This window comes from Suncus etruscus, chromosome 17, assembly GCF_024139225.1.
Source record: "Suncus etruscus isolate mSunEtr1 chromosome 17, mSunEtr1.pri.cur, whole genome shotgun sequence".
Taxonomy (NCBI): domain Eukaryota; kingdom Metazoa; phylum Chordata; class Mammalia; order Eulipotyphla; family Soricidae; genus Suncus; species Suncus etruscus.
In genome coordinates this window covers 47,446,039-47,461,959 of record NC_064864.1, presented here as the reverse complement: position 1 = coordinate 47,461,959, position 15,921 = coordinate 47,446,039, and the positions used below count along the sequence as shown (strand labels likewise).

Genomic DNA, 15,921 nt, shown 5'->3' with positions numbered 1-15,921 from the left:
CCACCAGGTGTGGCCCTTGAACAAAACATAAACAAATAAATAAACAAACAAAAAACCAAGACTGAGAGCTCTATTCTAGAACCCCTGCTTTGCTTTGCCTCATACCAGCCACATGACCTTGCCACATGACCACATGGGCAAAATCCAGAACCTCTCCAAGATTCCCTCTAAAAGGTTAAATGAGATAATGTGAGTACAGAGCTCAGAACAGGCTCTGGCAATTGCTAATTGCCAATTAGCATTTCTGAGCGTGTTCTGATTTGTTTTCTTCATTCCCCTTTCTCTGACTTCTCAGTGGGTTTCCCATGTGCCGCCCCACAGGGGGTTCTAGGCTGCAAACTCTCACCTGTTCTGCATACTATGGGGTTCTCCACCCTAGAGAGGGCACAGCCAGTGGTTGGGGTTCCCGTGTTTCTAAATAACAGGCTGAGCCCAGTCAGAGAATGCCTGGAACTCCAACTCTTCCCCTCTCATTTCCACTCCACAGACCAGTCTTCCCCTGGAGATGCAGTAGAAGCACAACCCTGTCACCCAGGGGATGTTCCTGTCCTCCTGTATGGGGTGGTGGTGGAGGGGACCACACCTAATACACACAAACACACACACACACACACACACACACACACACACACACACACACACACACCAGCACCTGCCCCTCCCAGGAGCTACCAGATAAGCATCTTTTAATAAACTCTTTCCCTTCCCACTCCCATCTCCTCCCACTTCCTGGACGGGTCCACTAGCACCTCTGGTCTCACTAGGTAGCACTCAAACCCCACAGGCTCCCAGGGCTGTGACTTGACAGAGGATGCCAACAGGCAGCCCAGGCTTTGCCATTAGCCTGACCCTCCCTCCTCACAGGCCTGTATTCTCAGGGGCCTGGTCTTGCTCTGCCTCTGCCCCAGTCTGACCACTGGCCAGTTCACTTCCCTCATCCTCGTAGGCAGGTTTCCCAGACGTTACCAAGGAGACCACTTGCATCCTGCCCAGGGTTGCCAAAGCAACCGGCTCAGTGAGAAGCAGCCCCTCAGCTTTTAGCCCTGGAGTGTGTGGGTCCAAGAATGAGAGTCACAGACCAACAGGAAATAGGCCCAGGCAGCTGGCACAGCAGGCTGGAGGCAGCCTGGCACCCCCTAGGCATGCAGCACCTGCTCTTCCTCTGCCTCTCCCTCCTCTGTTGCCATTCTTGCCCATCCTGCCCGCATCTTAAATTCTATAATTTCCAGTCCATGTTCAAGTACTGATTAAAAAAATAAAAATCTGGGGCCCGGAGAGATAGCACAGCGGTGTTCGCCTTGCAAGCAGCCGATCCAGGACCCAAGGTGGTTGGTTCGAATCCCGGTGTCCCATATGGTCCCCCGTGCCTGCCAGGAGCTATTTCTGAGCAGCCAGCCAGGAGTAAACCCCTGAGCAACGCCGGGTGTGACCCAAAAACCAATCAATCAATAAATCAATCAATCAATAAAAAGCTAGGAAGTGAGCACTTGCAGGTCAGGAGAGAGGTCCCTGGGAGCAGAAAGTCCCCTCAAAACTGATCCATCCCCTGTAAGCATTAGTGATCTTGCATTTCTTTCTTTTTTTTTTTTTTTTTTGGTTTTGGGGTCACACCTGGCAACGCTCAGGGGTTACTCCTGGCTCTACGCTCAGAAATTGCTCCTGGCAGGCTCGGGGAACCATATGGGATGCCGGGATTCGAACCACCATCCTTCTGCATGCAAGGCGAGTGTCCTACCTCCATGCTATCCCTCTGGTTCCTCTCTGGGACCTTTCAAAGCCTTTTTTCATCTACAAGATAGTGACTTCACCCTCAGTAGGTCTCTGGGAGGACATTAATGGAAATAATAGCACATAGGCCCCAGGTATACAGTAACTGCTGTCCATGGCAGTTTTAATAAATATTATTATAATTAACTATATAGGGTTCAAGGTCAGCAGGAATTAAAACTCTGCCGGCACCCTGGATGGGGGCTTATCATGAGATTTGACTTCACAAAGCACAAAATATGAGGCTCTCATAGCCTCTTTGCTTGCATCTGTGCAAGGCTGTCTGTTGTATCTGGTGGGGGGGGCAGGAAGCCCACACCTAACCAGCAAGTGTTGTGGCAACCAAAAAAAAAGCCAGGTCAGGCTGTGGGATACCTCTGGGATGGTCTGAGTGTGGATAAAACTCAGTAGGTATTGGCAGACTCACCTGCAATATTAGAGAGGGATGTAGCTGGGATGGGGACCTGGAACTAGAAGTGGCCTTAGAGAGGGCCACAAGGTCAGGGTGTGCCAAGAGGTCCCGCACTCACTCTGGCCTACCTAGAAAAATCGAGGCCCCACAACTGAGTTTCCATGCTCTTGCCTGAGCTGACCTCAGCTGCCATAGAACAGTCTCAGTACCACTGCCATCTGTCCCACATCACCCTCACCAGGCAGAAGGAGACCGTCTCTGTGACTGTCACACCAGTGGCTTTGTGATCCCAATTTGACAACCCTTTGCATCCATTTTGAGAAGAATCAACTTTTAAGAGATGGACTATTTTCTCCTAGGTATATACCCCAAGGGACACAGAACATCTATTCAGACAAAAGCATGTACACAGATCTTCACAGTAACTGAAACAAAAGGTCAAAACAGCCCACTGACCAAATAATCATCAATGAGTGAGTGAATAAATGACATATGGTCTTTCTCTACAGTGAAATATCATTAAGCAAACAAAGACAAACAAAAACAAATAAACAAACAGAAGATGCTACATTGAGCCAGACAAATGGTTGGTGCAGAGGTTCGGGTACTTGCCTTGTACATAGCCAACCCTGTTTTAATCCCTAGCACTGCATATGGTCCCTGAGCACAAAGCTAGGACTGATCCCTGAGCAAAAACCTGAGTAATTCTTGTGGCCCAAAAACATACAAACAAAAAGATCTAAAATTTGGATGGACCTTAGAGTGAGAGACAGAGTTTGTTTTCATTTCTATGAAGTGTGCAAAGCAGAGCAGGGTCATTGCAGAAGACAGTAAATTAGTGATTACCAAGGACTTGTGCCAGGCACTGAGTGGAATAACAGCTTAGTGGGTAAGGCACTCATTTTGGGGTGACAAAAATGTCCTGAATACTAGATATAGGTAGTGGTTGGGAAACCCAATGAGGACACAGAACCACCTGAATAGTTTCCTTTATGGTATTAACACACCAAGTTTCACGTTGGATGGACTTATCCATAATTAAAAACACAGGAGTCAGTTAGATGGATGGTACAGCAGATTAGATGGTGGCCTTGCACACTGCTGACTCTTCTATTCAACCCCTGGCAACCTGTATGGATCCCTGAGGACTGCCAGGACAGCCCCAAACATAGTAAGCCTGGAGTAAGCCCAGAGCACTGCCAGTTGTGGCCAACCCTCCAAAGCACACACAAGAAATAAAACATGAAAGGCGGGCCATCCGCTGCCACCCACAGTGATCCTCCAGCCGAGTCACAAGCTTTCTTAGTCACCTTCCTTCAATGTTTGGCATCAAGCAGGCAGTAGCACAGGGACTGGGGGAGGCAGGTCTTAGTTCTCTGTTTTAAAAACCAAACCCTCCACCCAAGTCAACCTGTGTCTAAGGACATACACAAATACACATATATACATGCACACACTCACACATACACTCACATACATGCACACACTCATGAAAACACATGAACACTCAAACCTTGCTGTCATCCTTCCCCAGGCCCTGCTGCCATACCAGGTCTCCCTTGTACCTTTTGCCCTCTCGGCCAATCCTTCTATGTCCAGCCCATGTGCCCCCAACCCCAATCTTATCTTTGTTGCCTACCCACATGTGGGGGATTGCAACAGCCCAACTGGCTGAACCCTCTCCCTCAGTCCCTCCTTTCCTCTTTGAAGGTCCAGGAAGGACAGGAGATTCCACTCTCAGCCAGACCCACATCACCTCCTTCAGCCTCTATACTGGTTCTATGCCCAAGTCCTACCATCGACCCTCTCAGACCAACATCCTTCAAATCCTGTGAGAATATCAACAGTAGAAGGAGGTCAGTTTTCAAAATGTGTCCAAAGTCTCTAAACCAACAGGAGGGACCACTTTCCATCATCCCAGCAGACAGACCAGCCTTATATCTGCAATCAGGCCCAGGGGTCCTGTACATAGGCCCCTGTCAATTGTTTTAATTAGGAGATTATGAGAAATCAATAGATTGTAATTGGAGAAGTAAAGAGAACATGGAAAGTCTCCACCCCCCTACCCCAGAAAACTTCTGAATGGATATAGATCAGGGGTACTGAGCAGGGGTGAGCACAAACACTCTGGGTAGACAATCACTGCTCACAAGCAGTACCCAGGTCTACACCAACTGAAATTAAAGACTGGTATGTCTCACAGATGAGTAGATAAAGAAACTGTGGTAAATCTACACCATAAATACTATGTAGCTATTAGAAAAAATGAACTCATGGAATTTGCTGATACAGGGATGGATATGGATATATTGCTGAGCAAAATGGGTCAGAGGGAGAGGGATAGACAGAGAATAATTGGACTAATTTGTGGGATATTAAAAAAAATAAGGTAGTATGGTAATAGTATCTAAAGACAATAGAAATAAGGACCAGAAGGACTAGTCCATGATAGGAAGCTTATCACAGAAAGTGGGGGTGAAGTTAGTGAGAAGGGACCACTATGACAATGATAATTAGAAATGATACCTCTGGACAAAAATTGGGTGCTGAAAGTAGATAAAAGTGACAGGCATAATACTCCTTCAGTAACAATATAGCAAACCACAGTGTCTAGAAGGGAAATAAAGGTCCCCATAGCCAGGAGCGATTTCTGAACCCAAAGCCAGGAATAATCCCTGAGCATCACTGGGTGTGGCCCAAAAAGCAAAACCAAACAAACAAAATAAAAACATATTGTATCTGATGAGGCAAAAAAAATAGTGATTTGTCATTTAAAAAAATATCGATGACATGAACACCTCACCAAGAACACTCCATCCGTCGACATGATCATTCAGATTTGAAGGAAACTGTACAAAACTTGGACAAGCAACAGCTTAGAAAATTCATAGACTTGAAACCAGTGTTTCAAGAAATATTAAAGGAGCTTCTTTAACATACAAGACAAATTTTCACTTGGAACAGAGTCTGGCATGTATGGTTGCCCTGTTCTAGATTTAGTAAGATCTATTGATTCCTAGCTTTCTAGAGAACTTTTACATTTTACTAATGAATTTACATATTGTTTATATTGAATGATGTCTATTTAGAGATTTTATTTATTTCTGTATTTATGAGTTTGTTAGTGCTCAGGGGTTACTCTTGGCTCTGTACTCAGAAATTACTCCTGGCAGGCTTGGGGGGTGGGGGGAAACTATAGAGATATTGGGGACTGTGCAGTAGGGGCAGAAGAAGAAGCCAGGGCACCACCCCCCCAAGGTAGGCTTCCCTCATCACAGAGCTGAAAAGAGCAGGGCCAAACTTTTTCATCCACCTCCAGTCGGCAAGACAGAAACAGTGAGAAGGGATGCTGGCAACTGGTCCCTGAAGGGACGGTAAGTGGCTGTCTTCAACTATTCCCACTAAAGAGACACTGACCCCTGACCTCTGCACTTTGGGGCAGGGGCTACATCAAAGGGCTTTTCAGGCAGACAGGTAGGGAGTCAAGCTGAGGGGCTGCTCAGACGTGGGCAGGGTGGAAGATCTGGGCTCCATCCTGCCTCTGCTAGAAATCCTGACCACAGAGGTCTCACAGTGCCCCATCCCAAATTAGACTTCACATTCTCACAGTCCCAAATTCACGTAAAAGAGGTGCCATTCAGACGACTTTGGGCCTCTAGGCGGACACAGACAAGCAGGGCCTTCTCAAGGCAATATCACCACATAAAAGAACCAATGCCAGCCTCCCAGCTAAGCTAGGCCCTTTGCCCACTATGCCTGACTTTGCTGCCAGTCCTGATAGGCCCACTGAGGATAAAGCGAGTCCTCTCTCTTTCCCATACTCTCACATGGAAAGTAGTAGCTCAAACTCAAGATCACCCACGGTCACCCTAGCCTTAGTTAAAATGTCCCCAACACTAAGAATCAGCCTTAGCACACCAACACATACTGCTCCTTTCCAATTAGACAAAAACGATATTCATCTGCTGCAGAAATGTTAGGAAAGAGGAAAATATTTTAAAGAAGAGAAAGAGCATGTGAAACCCAAAGGAAATTTTTGTTTTTATCTTTCAGAAACTTTCTTGGCAGGATCATTGAGTGGCAGGAGACATTCATTTCTTTTTAACCAAATCGTAATCTTATAGCCAATATACCTTTAGATCCTGCTTTTTGTTTTGTTTGGGCCACACCCAACCATGCTCAGGGCTTACTCCTGGCTCTACACTCGGGGATCACTCATAGCTATGCTCAGGAGCCCATATGTGGTACCAGGAATGGAACCTGCCATATTATCATTAGGGCCCCTATCTCCGTTTTGTTGTTGTTGTTGTTGACTGTTATATGTGAGCATTTCCCCAAGTCATTGATCAAATACATTGGAAAGACTGAAGAACAGTCTCCCAGAGAATACACAGCACGATTAGAGACCAGTGAGGTGGTTCTCTTGATAATGGCACCATCAAAAGAGGTTCAGCCTTTAAGAAGGACTTGCCAGCATCACCCAGTCCTTAGAACCAGCTTCTCTAACAGAATCAGCAAGCCAGGGAGTATCATGTTTCAGAGAGACCAGGATCTGGACGACATATTAATTACCAGAAAAACAACCTCTCCACACCCCACCGGCATTGATTTCAGAGCCCAGTAAGAGCCGGAGTTCTGAGGGTTGGAAGGCAGAATCATGATCCTGTCTCTGCCTTTTTTCTTGTCTTGAAAGTTCTAAGTGTCCAGTAAGAGATAGGACCAACTCCCTCTCCTCAGAAGTCAGGGTCTGTAACCTTGCTCTGCTTCTTGCAGGCAGCAAGCAGCCTCTGGGTGGGTCCTTTGCAAAATCGGGCTGGACTCATTCTGCCCACTATGGCTGCTGGTGGGAAAAGGTGCTTGTGAAAGTTCTCCATAAATGTCACTGCTTTGTCACCCACCTGCTATCCTTTCTGAGAAGGGTGTGGGGGATAAAGAAGTGGGCTGACTGTTGTGAAAGCCACAGTGCTTCTCTCTACCTCACTCTTAGCCTTCCCATACCCCATGCTGCCCAGAAAGTTGCTGCCTGGTGCTCAGGGTGGCAGAGGAACAGCTTCCTGAAGGGCATCAGGGATACCTTGCCGGTCTGGGGGAGCACCTCAGGGGGCTGTTTTCAAAAGGGGGTGTGCTGATGGGAGAACGTAAGCACAAAGACCGTCAGTGTCCTAGGAGCTTCCTCAATGGGTTCCAATAGGATAACTGGGCCTTGGGGAAAACCAGAATCCAGCTTTGTTCAGTGGGGTGCATAAAGTCATGGGTTTCGAAGCCAAGGGCTTGGGCCCTTCCCTACAAGCAGTTTTAAGTCAGTCCTGGCTGACTAGGAAATGCAACTGGTGCTTGGAGTGTGCGGCTCCAGCCCTCCTTGGCAGAGGCAAAGGAGACTCGGATGCCTCCCCCTGAGAAGCAACTGATGGATGGCGAGTGGCGGGCCTGACTGAGCATCCCGGGCATCGCCCCCTTCCTGCGCCCTATGCCCTTCTTGCCTGGGTACCCAGCGCAGGCCCAGGGAGGAGAGGCAGGTGCACGACTGCCAGCCTGGAGGCTTCGCGCATCCCCTTCGCACCTTGGGCATCTCCCCTCCAGCCTCCTCCCCACCCCCCATCTGGGTCGGAGGCGCAACTCCGGGCTCCAAATGCGCACAACAACAGGTGGTACCTAGGGGCGCCAGCCCCAGCTCCCCAAACCTGGCCCTGCCCCTTCCTCCACTCCACCTGCGCCCGCGAAGCCCCGCGCGGGCTCTTCTTACCTTTGAGGTTGGCGGGGTGGCCCCGCGGCGGCCGGCTCTGGCTTCCTCGGGGCGCAGAGGGGGCGCTGGAGAAGTTGTTCCCCATGGCATCGGGCCCCGGGGGGCTTGGGCGCTGTCGGGGGCAGGCGACGCTGGACAGGAGCGCGGGGCGCGGGTGCAGTGCGGGGGTGCGCGCGCGGGCACGAGCCGCCGAGGGAGGGCCCTGCCTGGGCAGTGGGGAGACGGGCGGGCGGGCCGCCGCTCTCCTCCGGGTGTCGGGGCGCCGCGGGGGGCCAGCCCTCTGCAGGGGGTGCCGGTGCTAGCCGGCTAGCGGCCTCCCATCCCTCTTCCCTCGCGGCGGTGGCGCTCCCGAGCCGGGCCCGGCGGCTGCGCGCGGAGCTCCCCGCTTCCTCCCGCGGGCGCTCGGGTTCCGGCTGGTGGAGGGCGGCGCGGCGGCTCGGGCGCGCTCCCCCCGGGCCATAGATAGAGTCGGGGCTCCCGGCGCGGGTGCTCGGCCGCGGGGCCTGCCCGGCTGACCGGTGGTCCTGGGGCGCGGGGTCAGGCTCGGTCCCCGCCCGCGGGGACAGCCGCAGCGGCAACCAGCTTGGCGCTCTCCGGCCCGCGGCTGAACAGGGCAGGGTAGGGCAGGGTAGGGCAGGGAGTGGGGTTGTGGGGTGTGCGGGGCGCGGCCGCGGGGTTGGGTCTCCGGGGCCGCCGCCCGCCCGCGTCGCCCCGAATCCCTCGCCCGGTTGTTATGGTGACAGCTGCGCGGTGAATGAGCGGCTCAGTGACACCCGCGCGCGCCTGCTCGGCTCCGAGGCTCCCTGTCTTCCAGGGGGTGGTGGGGATGTGGGGGTCCGGCCTCAGTAGGGACCCTGCATGGGCTCAGAGCCAGCCCGGGATGTCGGTCGTGCAGGGCGAGGCGGCTGGATTTGACGACTTCCAGAGCCTCGGGGGACAAGTCTGGCACCGAGGAAACCGGAAAATGTATTTTAAATGAGTGACTGGATGAATCACAGAGATTGGGATCTAAAAGGGGTCAGTGGATGGGCAGACACACACACACACATACACACACACACACACACACACACACACACACACACACACACACACACACCAGGGCCACCCAGGTCTTGGGGAGAGGTGGCTAGAGGCATGCATTGGATGACTAGAGCAAGGGCCTGCAAGGAAGGATGACTTAGGGGAGCAGTTCTCTGGAGCAAACCACCCTGAAAATCACCAACTCTTGAGTTGAAGGTTCTATGTGCTTTGAGAGGGGGCAAGGGGTCTCAGCGGCCTGTAGCAGTGCCGGGATGCTTCCTGGAGGACGGGGGTTCCTGCAAGTCCCATGATTATATGACTTTTCTATCATGAGCCTCAATTCAGGAAGCCTACAAGAAGGGGAAAGGTAATCTGATCTATGAGGGGTGGAATCTACCTAGGGTTCCATTCCTACTTCCTTGTCCTCAGAGAAAGGCTATACCCCTTACCTATACCTCCTTGGCCCTCTCCATCACGATGGCTTCAGCTGTTCCTGTGCTGTTTGTGAAAGGGCCTGTGAACTGGCACCAAACCCAGCTTCAAGAGGAAGGTTCTTCCCTCCAGGCTTCTTTCCGATGTTAGCCAAACACACACCCTGTGAGGCTCTGCCCCCTCCAGGGGAAGCTCTGAGTCAGGGGAGGGCCCTTCACTTCCAAGCTGAGCTGGCCTCCCCTGCTGCTGACCTCAAGATCCCTGAAACTGAAGGAGCCCAGAGTCACTCTCCATGACCCTCCTGACCCTGACATCAGCTCCCACCCCATTCCAGGCTAGAAATATCCTTGACAGCTGCCCTTTGGGGTCTGGGGAGAGATGCAGCCACCACCACCACATCCATCCAGTGTCTTCAGTGGATATGAACAGTAGGTCATGGACACTGTCATCTTTGTGGGTGTATCTTCTAGATCCCTCCTACCCATCATTTATATGCCAGATATCCCTGGGCTTCAAGGGGTTTGGGACCACCTCTGTTCCTGCTCACACATCTCTGCTTAATCTCTCCACCCACATCCTCCCTCCCCCTGCCAAACACACACCCTTAAGTCTGCAGGAATGGGGTCCCTGTGAGCTGAGACTCCCTACAGGGGAAAGGGTGAAGAGTCACCCTTGAAATATTTGCAAACTGTGGCTTGTGGAGTATGAGAAGACAGTAGGACCTTCACAGAGGATGGAGACAGCAGCAAGGGTCCTCACTAAGATCCAGGTGACCACAGGTCTAGACAGCCAAACTCCAAGCCAAACAGAGAAGGGAGGATGGGGTAGAGAAAACCTCCAGACAGCTCAGCACCATCTGGTCTTGGCCAGAGGTATTAGGGGCTGATGTGAACTGAGAGCTGGACAGACACTCCTCAGCCTAGGACCTAGAAGCTGGTGGGAGTCTCAGGGCCAGCCTTGGAGGTGGACTCAGGCTCATCTACCAAACATAGGCTGTTCCTGTGATGCCAAGTCTACCCTGACAGGCCACCTCTGAAGTGCTTTGTCCCAGAGCTCTGCCAGGGCCAAATGTGAACTGGGAAGAAGATATGACACTAGGCATGCATGCAGCTAACCTTGGTTCAGTCTTCAGCTCCACACATGGTCCCCCATACACTGCTGAGCATAGAGCCAGCATTGCTCAGGAGCACTGATGGGTGTGGCCCTGCACACCTCTCCCAAATATCAACTGGATGCAAGTTTCTGGAGAGACAGAGACCTGAAACAGACCTTGCTAACAGGTTTGGGGGTGAGACCCAACTTAAAGGAGCAAAGGACCCCCACATCCTCCCACTCACCCCAACTGAGCAGAATTCAAAGCCCTCAAGCCTGCCTTCCCCCAGGAAGCAGCGAAGAGGCAGGGAAGTGGCCTGCATGGCCCCAGGGCCCTTCCCAGATCCACAGTAGAGGGAAAAGGAAGGGAGAGGGGAACCCGCAGGGATGAAGTCAGTCCTGGATGGCTTCAATGCTTCAGTGGAGACTATTAATAGCCCTGAGATGGAGTTCTAGCACCTGTCGCCTTAGCAACCCCTCCTCCGCGAGGAGAGTCCCAGGCAGCGCCCCTTGGGGCGCATGTGCACATTTGTGCAGACAAGGGCTTGGTGGGTGCCTGGGGTGCTCCTAGCAGCAGGAGCTAGGAGAGAGGAAACCCTGGAGAGGAAAGGCTTCCACCTACCCTTTCCAACCACCCAGCTGGTCCCACTCGCTCCCTCTTTCTTCCCCAGCCTGGCTCCTTCAGGCCTAGCCTCTGTCTCCCTCTCTCTTTATTCTCTTTCTTCTCCTCTTCTCTCAGCCCTTCACATATTCTCTTGAATCTGCCTTTCTGGTTCCTCCTGACTCCCCCACAGCTCCCAAATCAATACAAGTCATGAAGAACCTCTCAGTAAAAAAATGTTAGCAGGTCACAGTATATATTGACAACAATGTAATTCTAAAGTTTTTACATGGAAAAAAAATAAAGATTAGACAAAACTGAAGAAGAACAAAGTTAGAGAACTGACATTAACTTCTAGCCTGAAACCACAGCAATTAATGCACTGTGGTATTGGCCAAATTGTGGGTAGATCAATGTAGCAGAGTTGGGATCCAATGCTAGGTCTGTACAGCATGAAGGAGGCCACCACGCCGGAGGAAAGGCAGCCTCTTCAGCTCATGAACAACTAAACATCGACATAAAATAAGATAATTTAGTCACTGGTTTTATACCCTTCACAGAAACTAACTCAAAATGCATCACAGGCCTAAATGTGATATGGAAAATTATGTTGTTGTTTGTTTGTTTGTTTGTTTAAAAAAACCTCACCCTTGGTCCCAGAGTAGAGTGAGGAGATGTCCTGATATCAGAAAGAGAAATAACCCCTGAGCACGTCTGGGTATATAAATAAATTGTGGTACATCCAGACAATGGAAAATTTGATCCTAAAGAGAAATGAAAAGACATCCGAGAACCTTCAATGCATGTTACTAAGTGAGTGAAGCCAACATACAAAGGTTACAGGCATATGATTCCAGCTATTGGCCATTCTGAAAAAGTCAAAACTATGGAACAAGGGCCAGGGGACAATACAATGGTGTTAGGGCACCACATGAGTTAGGGCACCTGAGTATAGCTGGATGCAGCCTTGGATAACCCAACAACACCCCTGTGGTCCAGTATCCCTGGTACTACAGGGCCCAAGCAGCATCACATCCTTGGGCTGTGGCTTTGAACCGCAAGACCTGTTGGCTCAGAACCATCAGTAGGGCCCGCATACCCTTTGAGCACTGCTTAGGAATCCCACTAGACACAAAAACAATGAAAACTAAAAACAGGTTAGTAGTTGCCAGAGGATGGGTCACAGGCAGGATAAAAAGTAAAAGAGTTCCAGACCCTGAGCAATCTCTGTATGACACCATAATTGTGGCTGTTATTCTATAACATGCCACACCTTGGACTTATCCAACTATGTAAGCCCAAACATCAGGGGAAATGTGTTACGAAGGAATTTCTAGGCTATGATGAATGAGCCCCTCTCTGAAGAGTATTGTTCTGAGGGAGACTTCATAAGTGGGTCAGAGGACAATTGGGAAATTCCTGTCCTTTCCCTCTTGTAAACCTAAAACTGCTGCTAAAAATAAAGTCTTTTATGTTAGAAAGAATTCCCTTGGCCCCATTCCCTGAGATGCACACACTCAAAATATTTTCAAACTTAGCAAATTTTAGAATTACCTGGTAGGGCCAGAGAGATTGTAAGGTTCTTGCCTGGCACACAACTGCCCTAGGCTTAGTTATTAATATCTCATATGGTCCCCTGAACCTTACCAGAAAATATCCTAGAGAAAAAAGCCAGGCGTGAGTCCTGAGCACTTCTAGGCATGTACTGAAAGCAAAGCAGCCACCTTCAAAATTAGGAAAGAGGGAGTGATGTGGTGTAGAAATACATATTGATTATTGAGTCCTGGATGGTTGTGGATAGAAATGAGATGGAAGGTGAGGCCTTTCTCTGCTGCCCTGGGCCACACGCCTGCAACCCCTTCCTGTTAGTGTGTCTCAGGGTTCAGGGTAGCCACAAGGAAATGATCCACAGCAGTCATGAAGTTTCAGGAGACATTAGCTTTATTCAAGGCCCTGGCCATCAAGAACGCCTGCTGGGGCCAGAGAGATAACATGGAGGTTGGACATTTGCCTTGCATGCAGAATGATGGTGGTTCAAATCCTGGCATCCCATATGGTCCCCCAAGCCTGCCAGGAGCAATTTCTGAGCATAGAGCCAGAAGTAACCCATGAGCACTGCCAGGTGTGACCCAAAAACCAAAAAAAAAAAAAAAAAAAAAATGGCTTCTAAGCTTATACCTTTTAAGCAGCCTATTCCAACCACCTAGCATCTCAACCTGTTTCCAATTCCTCCATCCACTTCTTGCTTCCTCAATCTGTCTTACCCCTTACAGCCCTGAGGCAACACTTTTATAACCTTGCATAGACCCCTCCCAGAAGTGAAGCCTCTCCAGGTGAGATTAGCATTTAGCCTAGGGTGGGGTGACAACATGGCACTTTAAATACTTATTTCCCAGTTTTGCCCCCAGACATTTGGTTCTCTAGATGATGTGCTTACTGACAACCTTTGGGGGAAACTAAAGATATGTTCCCATTGGGGGCAGGAGCAGTGGCGCAAGCAGTAAGGCATCTTCCTTGCCCAAGCTATCCTAGTACAGACAGCAGTCCTGGCATTCCATAAGGTCCCCCAAGCCAGGAATGATTTCTGAGTGCATAGCCAGGAGTAACCCCTGAGTGTCACTGGGTATGCCCCCCTCCCCCAAAAAAGACATGTTCCCATTGAAAAGAAGATTTAAAATACCTCCAGAACTCAACAGCTGAGCACAAATTTTGAATGCAGGAAACAGATATGACCCCACATAGCATAGAATACATTGAGCCCCATCAGGAGCAATCCCTGAGCACAGAGTAAGGAGCAGCCCCTGTGTCCTGCTTGGAATGTCCCTAAAAACCAAACAATGCCTCCAAGCTGGCCCAGGGAAACTGAAAAGCACACACAGGACCCTGGCAATGTGGGCTGCCACCACATTGAGTCACACAATAGGTCGCACAGGAGAACAGTGCATTCTTGGAGCCCGATGCCCTCAGTTCAAACTCACTAACATATAATCACAGCCCACATTAATCCTAATTTTCCTGCCTTAAATGTTTTGAAAGGAGCTTTATTAATTTGGCTTTTGTAATCATTGAACTGCAAGGAACACATTGAATTTACAACTATCTTTATTTCTGAGCAACCATGCATAGGTTGAAATTTTTGCCAAGTTAGAAAAGTCCACAGTTGTCTTCAAATATAATGAAATCTTTATGAGTCCACATTTAATGATTAATGAAGTTGACATGACATTCCTTTGTGTAAGAACTCAAACATTTCTTCATGTTGATTCTGAAGTTTTCTTCCATAACTTGGAGTCAATGAGGATTTGCCATCTTCACACACCCTCAGGAAGATGACAGACCTGAGATGGAGCCACTGGAACCCGTGCCAAAGTCAGGGCCAAGGCCAGACACCCACAGTTGTCCCTCTACTGGCAGGGGATGGTCTGCATATAAAAGACAAGGCCTAACACCCAAAAAGACAGTGTACACATCCTATTTGGAAAGATAGTGTGATGACTTCAAGGGACTCTGGTGTTCTTTGCCCATGGCCACTTGCTCAGATAATAATGACAGGTGATGTTTCTGGAGCACTTAGTCATGTAGGCAACTCACTGGATTCATTCACTAAACTTGGTAACAGCCCTGGAGGTATCATCACCACTGCCATAATCATCACCATCACCATCACTACTTCTACCACTACTGCTACTGCAATTTTTACTACTACCATGATTATCATGACCCTTTTTTCTGTGGAGGACCGCAAGAGATGGTGCTCAGGGTTAGGCCTGACTCTGTGTTTCAGGGGTAACTCCTGCTCGTACAGGATCAGTCATGTGCAAGAATAGTGCTCTACCCACTGTACTGTCTCTCTGACCACAATTTTATACTTTCTTTGTTTGGGAGCCACATCTGATTAGATTGAGGGATCTGTCCTGGCTCTACATTCAGGAATCACTCCTGGAGGTACTCGGGGAACCATGTCGAATACCAGGAATCAAACCCAGGCTGCATGCAAGGCAAGTGCCCTCCTCCCCACTGTACTACCACTCCAGCCTACGAATTTTATACTTTCTGATGTTATCTTTCCCCCAACTTCCTGCCTATCTTATCTGGATAGTGAGACACTCCCACATCTTGGAGGGGTCTGTGGATTGGTTATTAGAGTTTCCTGGGGAGAGGGGTGAGAGAAGCAGCAGGAAGGACCGACCGCAGAGGTAGAGAGAGAGGTGAGAGACAGCATAGATGCAGAGGAACAGGAAAGAGGCTACTTAGCTTAGAAGCCATGTGAGACATGCACATGGTGATTAGGGCCTTGTAATAAATAAAGCTGGATGTCTCTTGAAACTTCATTCTGACTGCTGTGGGTCATTTCCTCATCATTACCCTGTTACCTACAGACCCGCCAGGCCGTAGGGGCTGCAGGAGCCGGGGTGGACCAAAAAAGGCCTCACCATCCACTCCATGGATCACAAGGACTTGATAATAATTATTACAACATTCTTATATATATATATTTTTTAGGGTTTTTTTGGCCACACCTGGTGGTGTTCAGGGGTTATTTCTGGCTCTGAGAACAGAAATATAGGGGAACATATGGGATGTCAAGAATCAAAACTGGGTCAGTCGTGTACAAGACAAATGTCCTACCCACTGTACTATTGCTCCAACTCCTATACCTTCTTAGTTAATAAAGTATAACTGGTTTTTGGTTCTCTTAGTTGTGTGTGTACAGTTCTTGCACATGGTCTTTGGGTTTGGAGATATGTTGTGCTTATCTATTTGATAAGCTTTGAGGTCGCAGAGCTTACTCCTAGCTTTGTTTTTGAGGATTACTCCTTGTAGTCATCATATATAGTGCTAGGAATCAAA

At 49.5% G+C, this 15,921-nt stretch overlaps 2 protein-coding genes across 2 annotated transcripts in view; one reads left to right on the top strand and one right to left on the bottom strand.

Annotated features, from left to right (window-relative positions):
• The window catches only part of NEURL1 (neuralized E3 ubiquitin protein ligase 1), a 73,460-nt gene extending 65,361 nt beyond the window's left edge, over nucleotides 1–8,099 (bottom strand). Inside the window, exon 1 of the mRNA XM_049790863.1 lies at nucleotides 7,923–8,099. Coding sequence (XP_049646820.1) covers nucleotides 7,923–8,007 — 85 coding nt within the window. The 5' untranslated portion in view covers nucleotides 8,008–8,099. The remainder of the gene's footprint in view (nucleotides 1–7,922) is intronic.
• ATP5MK (ATP synthase membrane subunit k) overlaps nucleotides 1–15,921 on the top strand; it is a 259,560-nt gene that overhangs the window by 76,810 nt on the left and 166,829 nt on the right. The gene's annotated exons all lie outside the window — the stretch shown is intronic.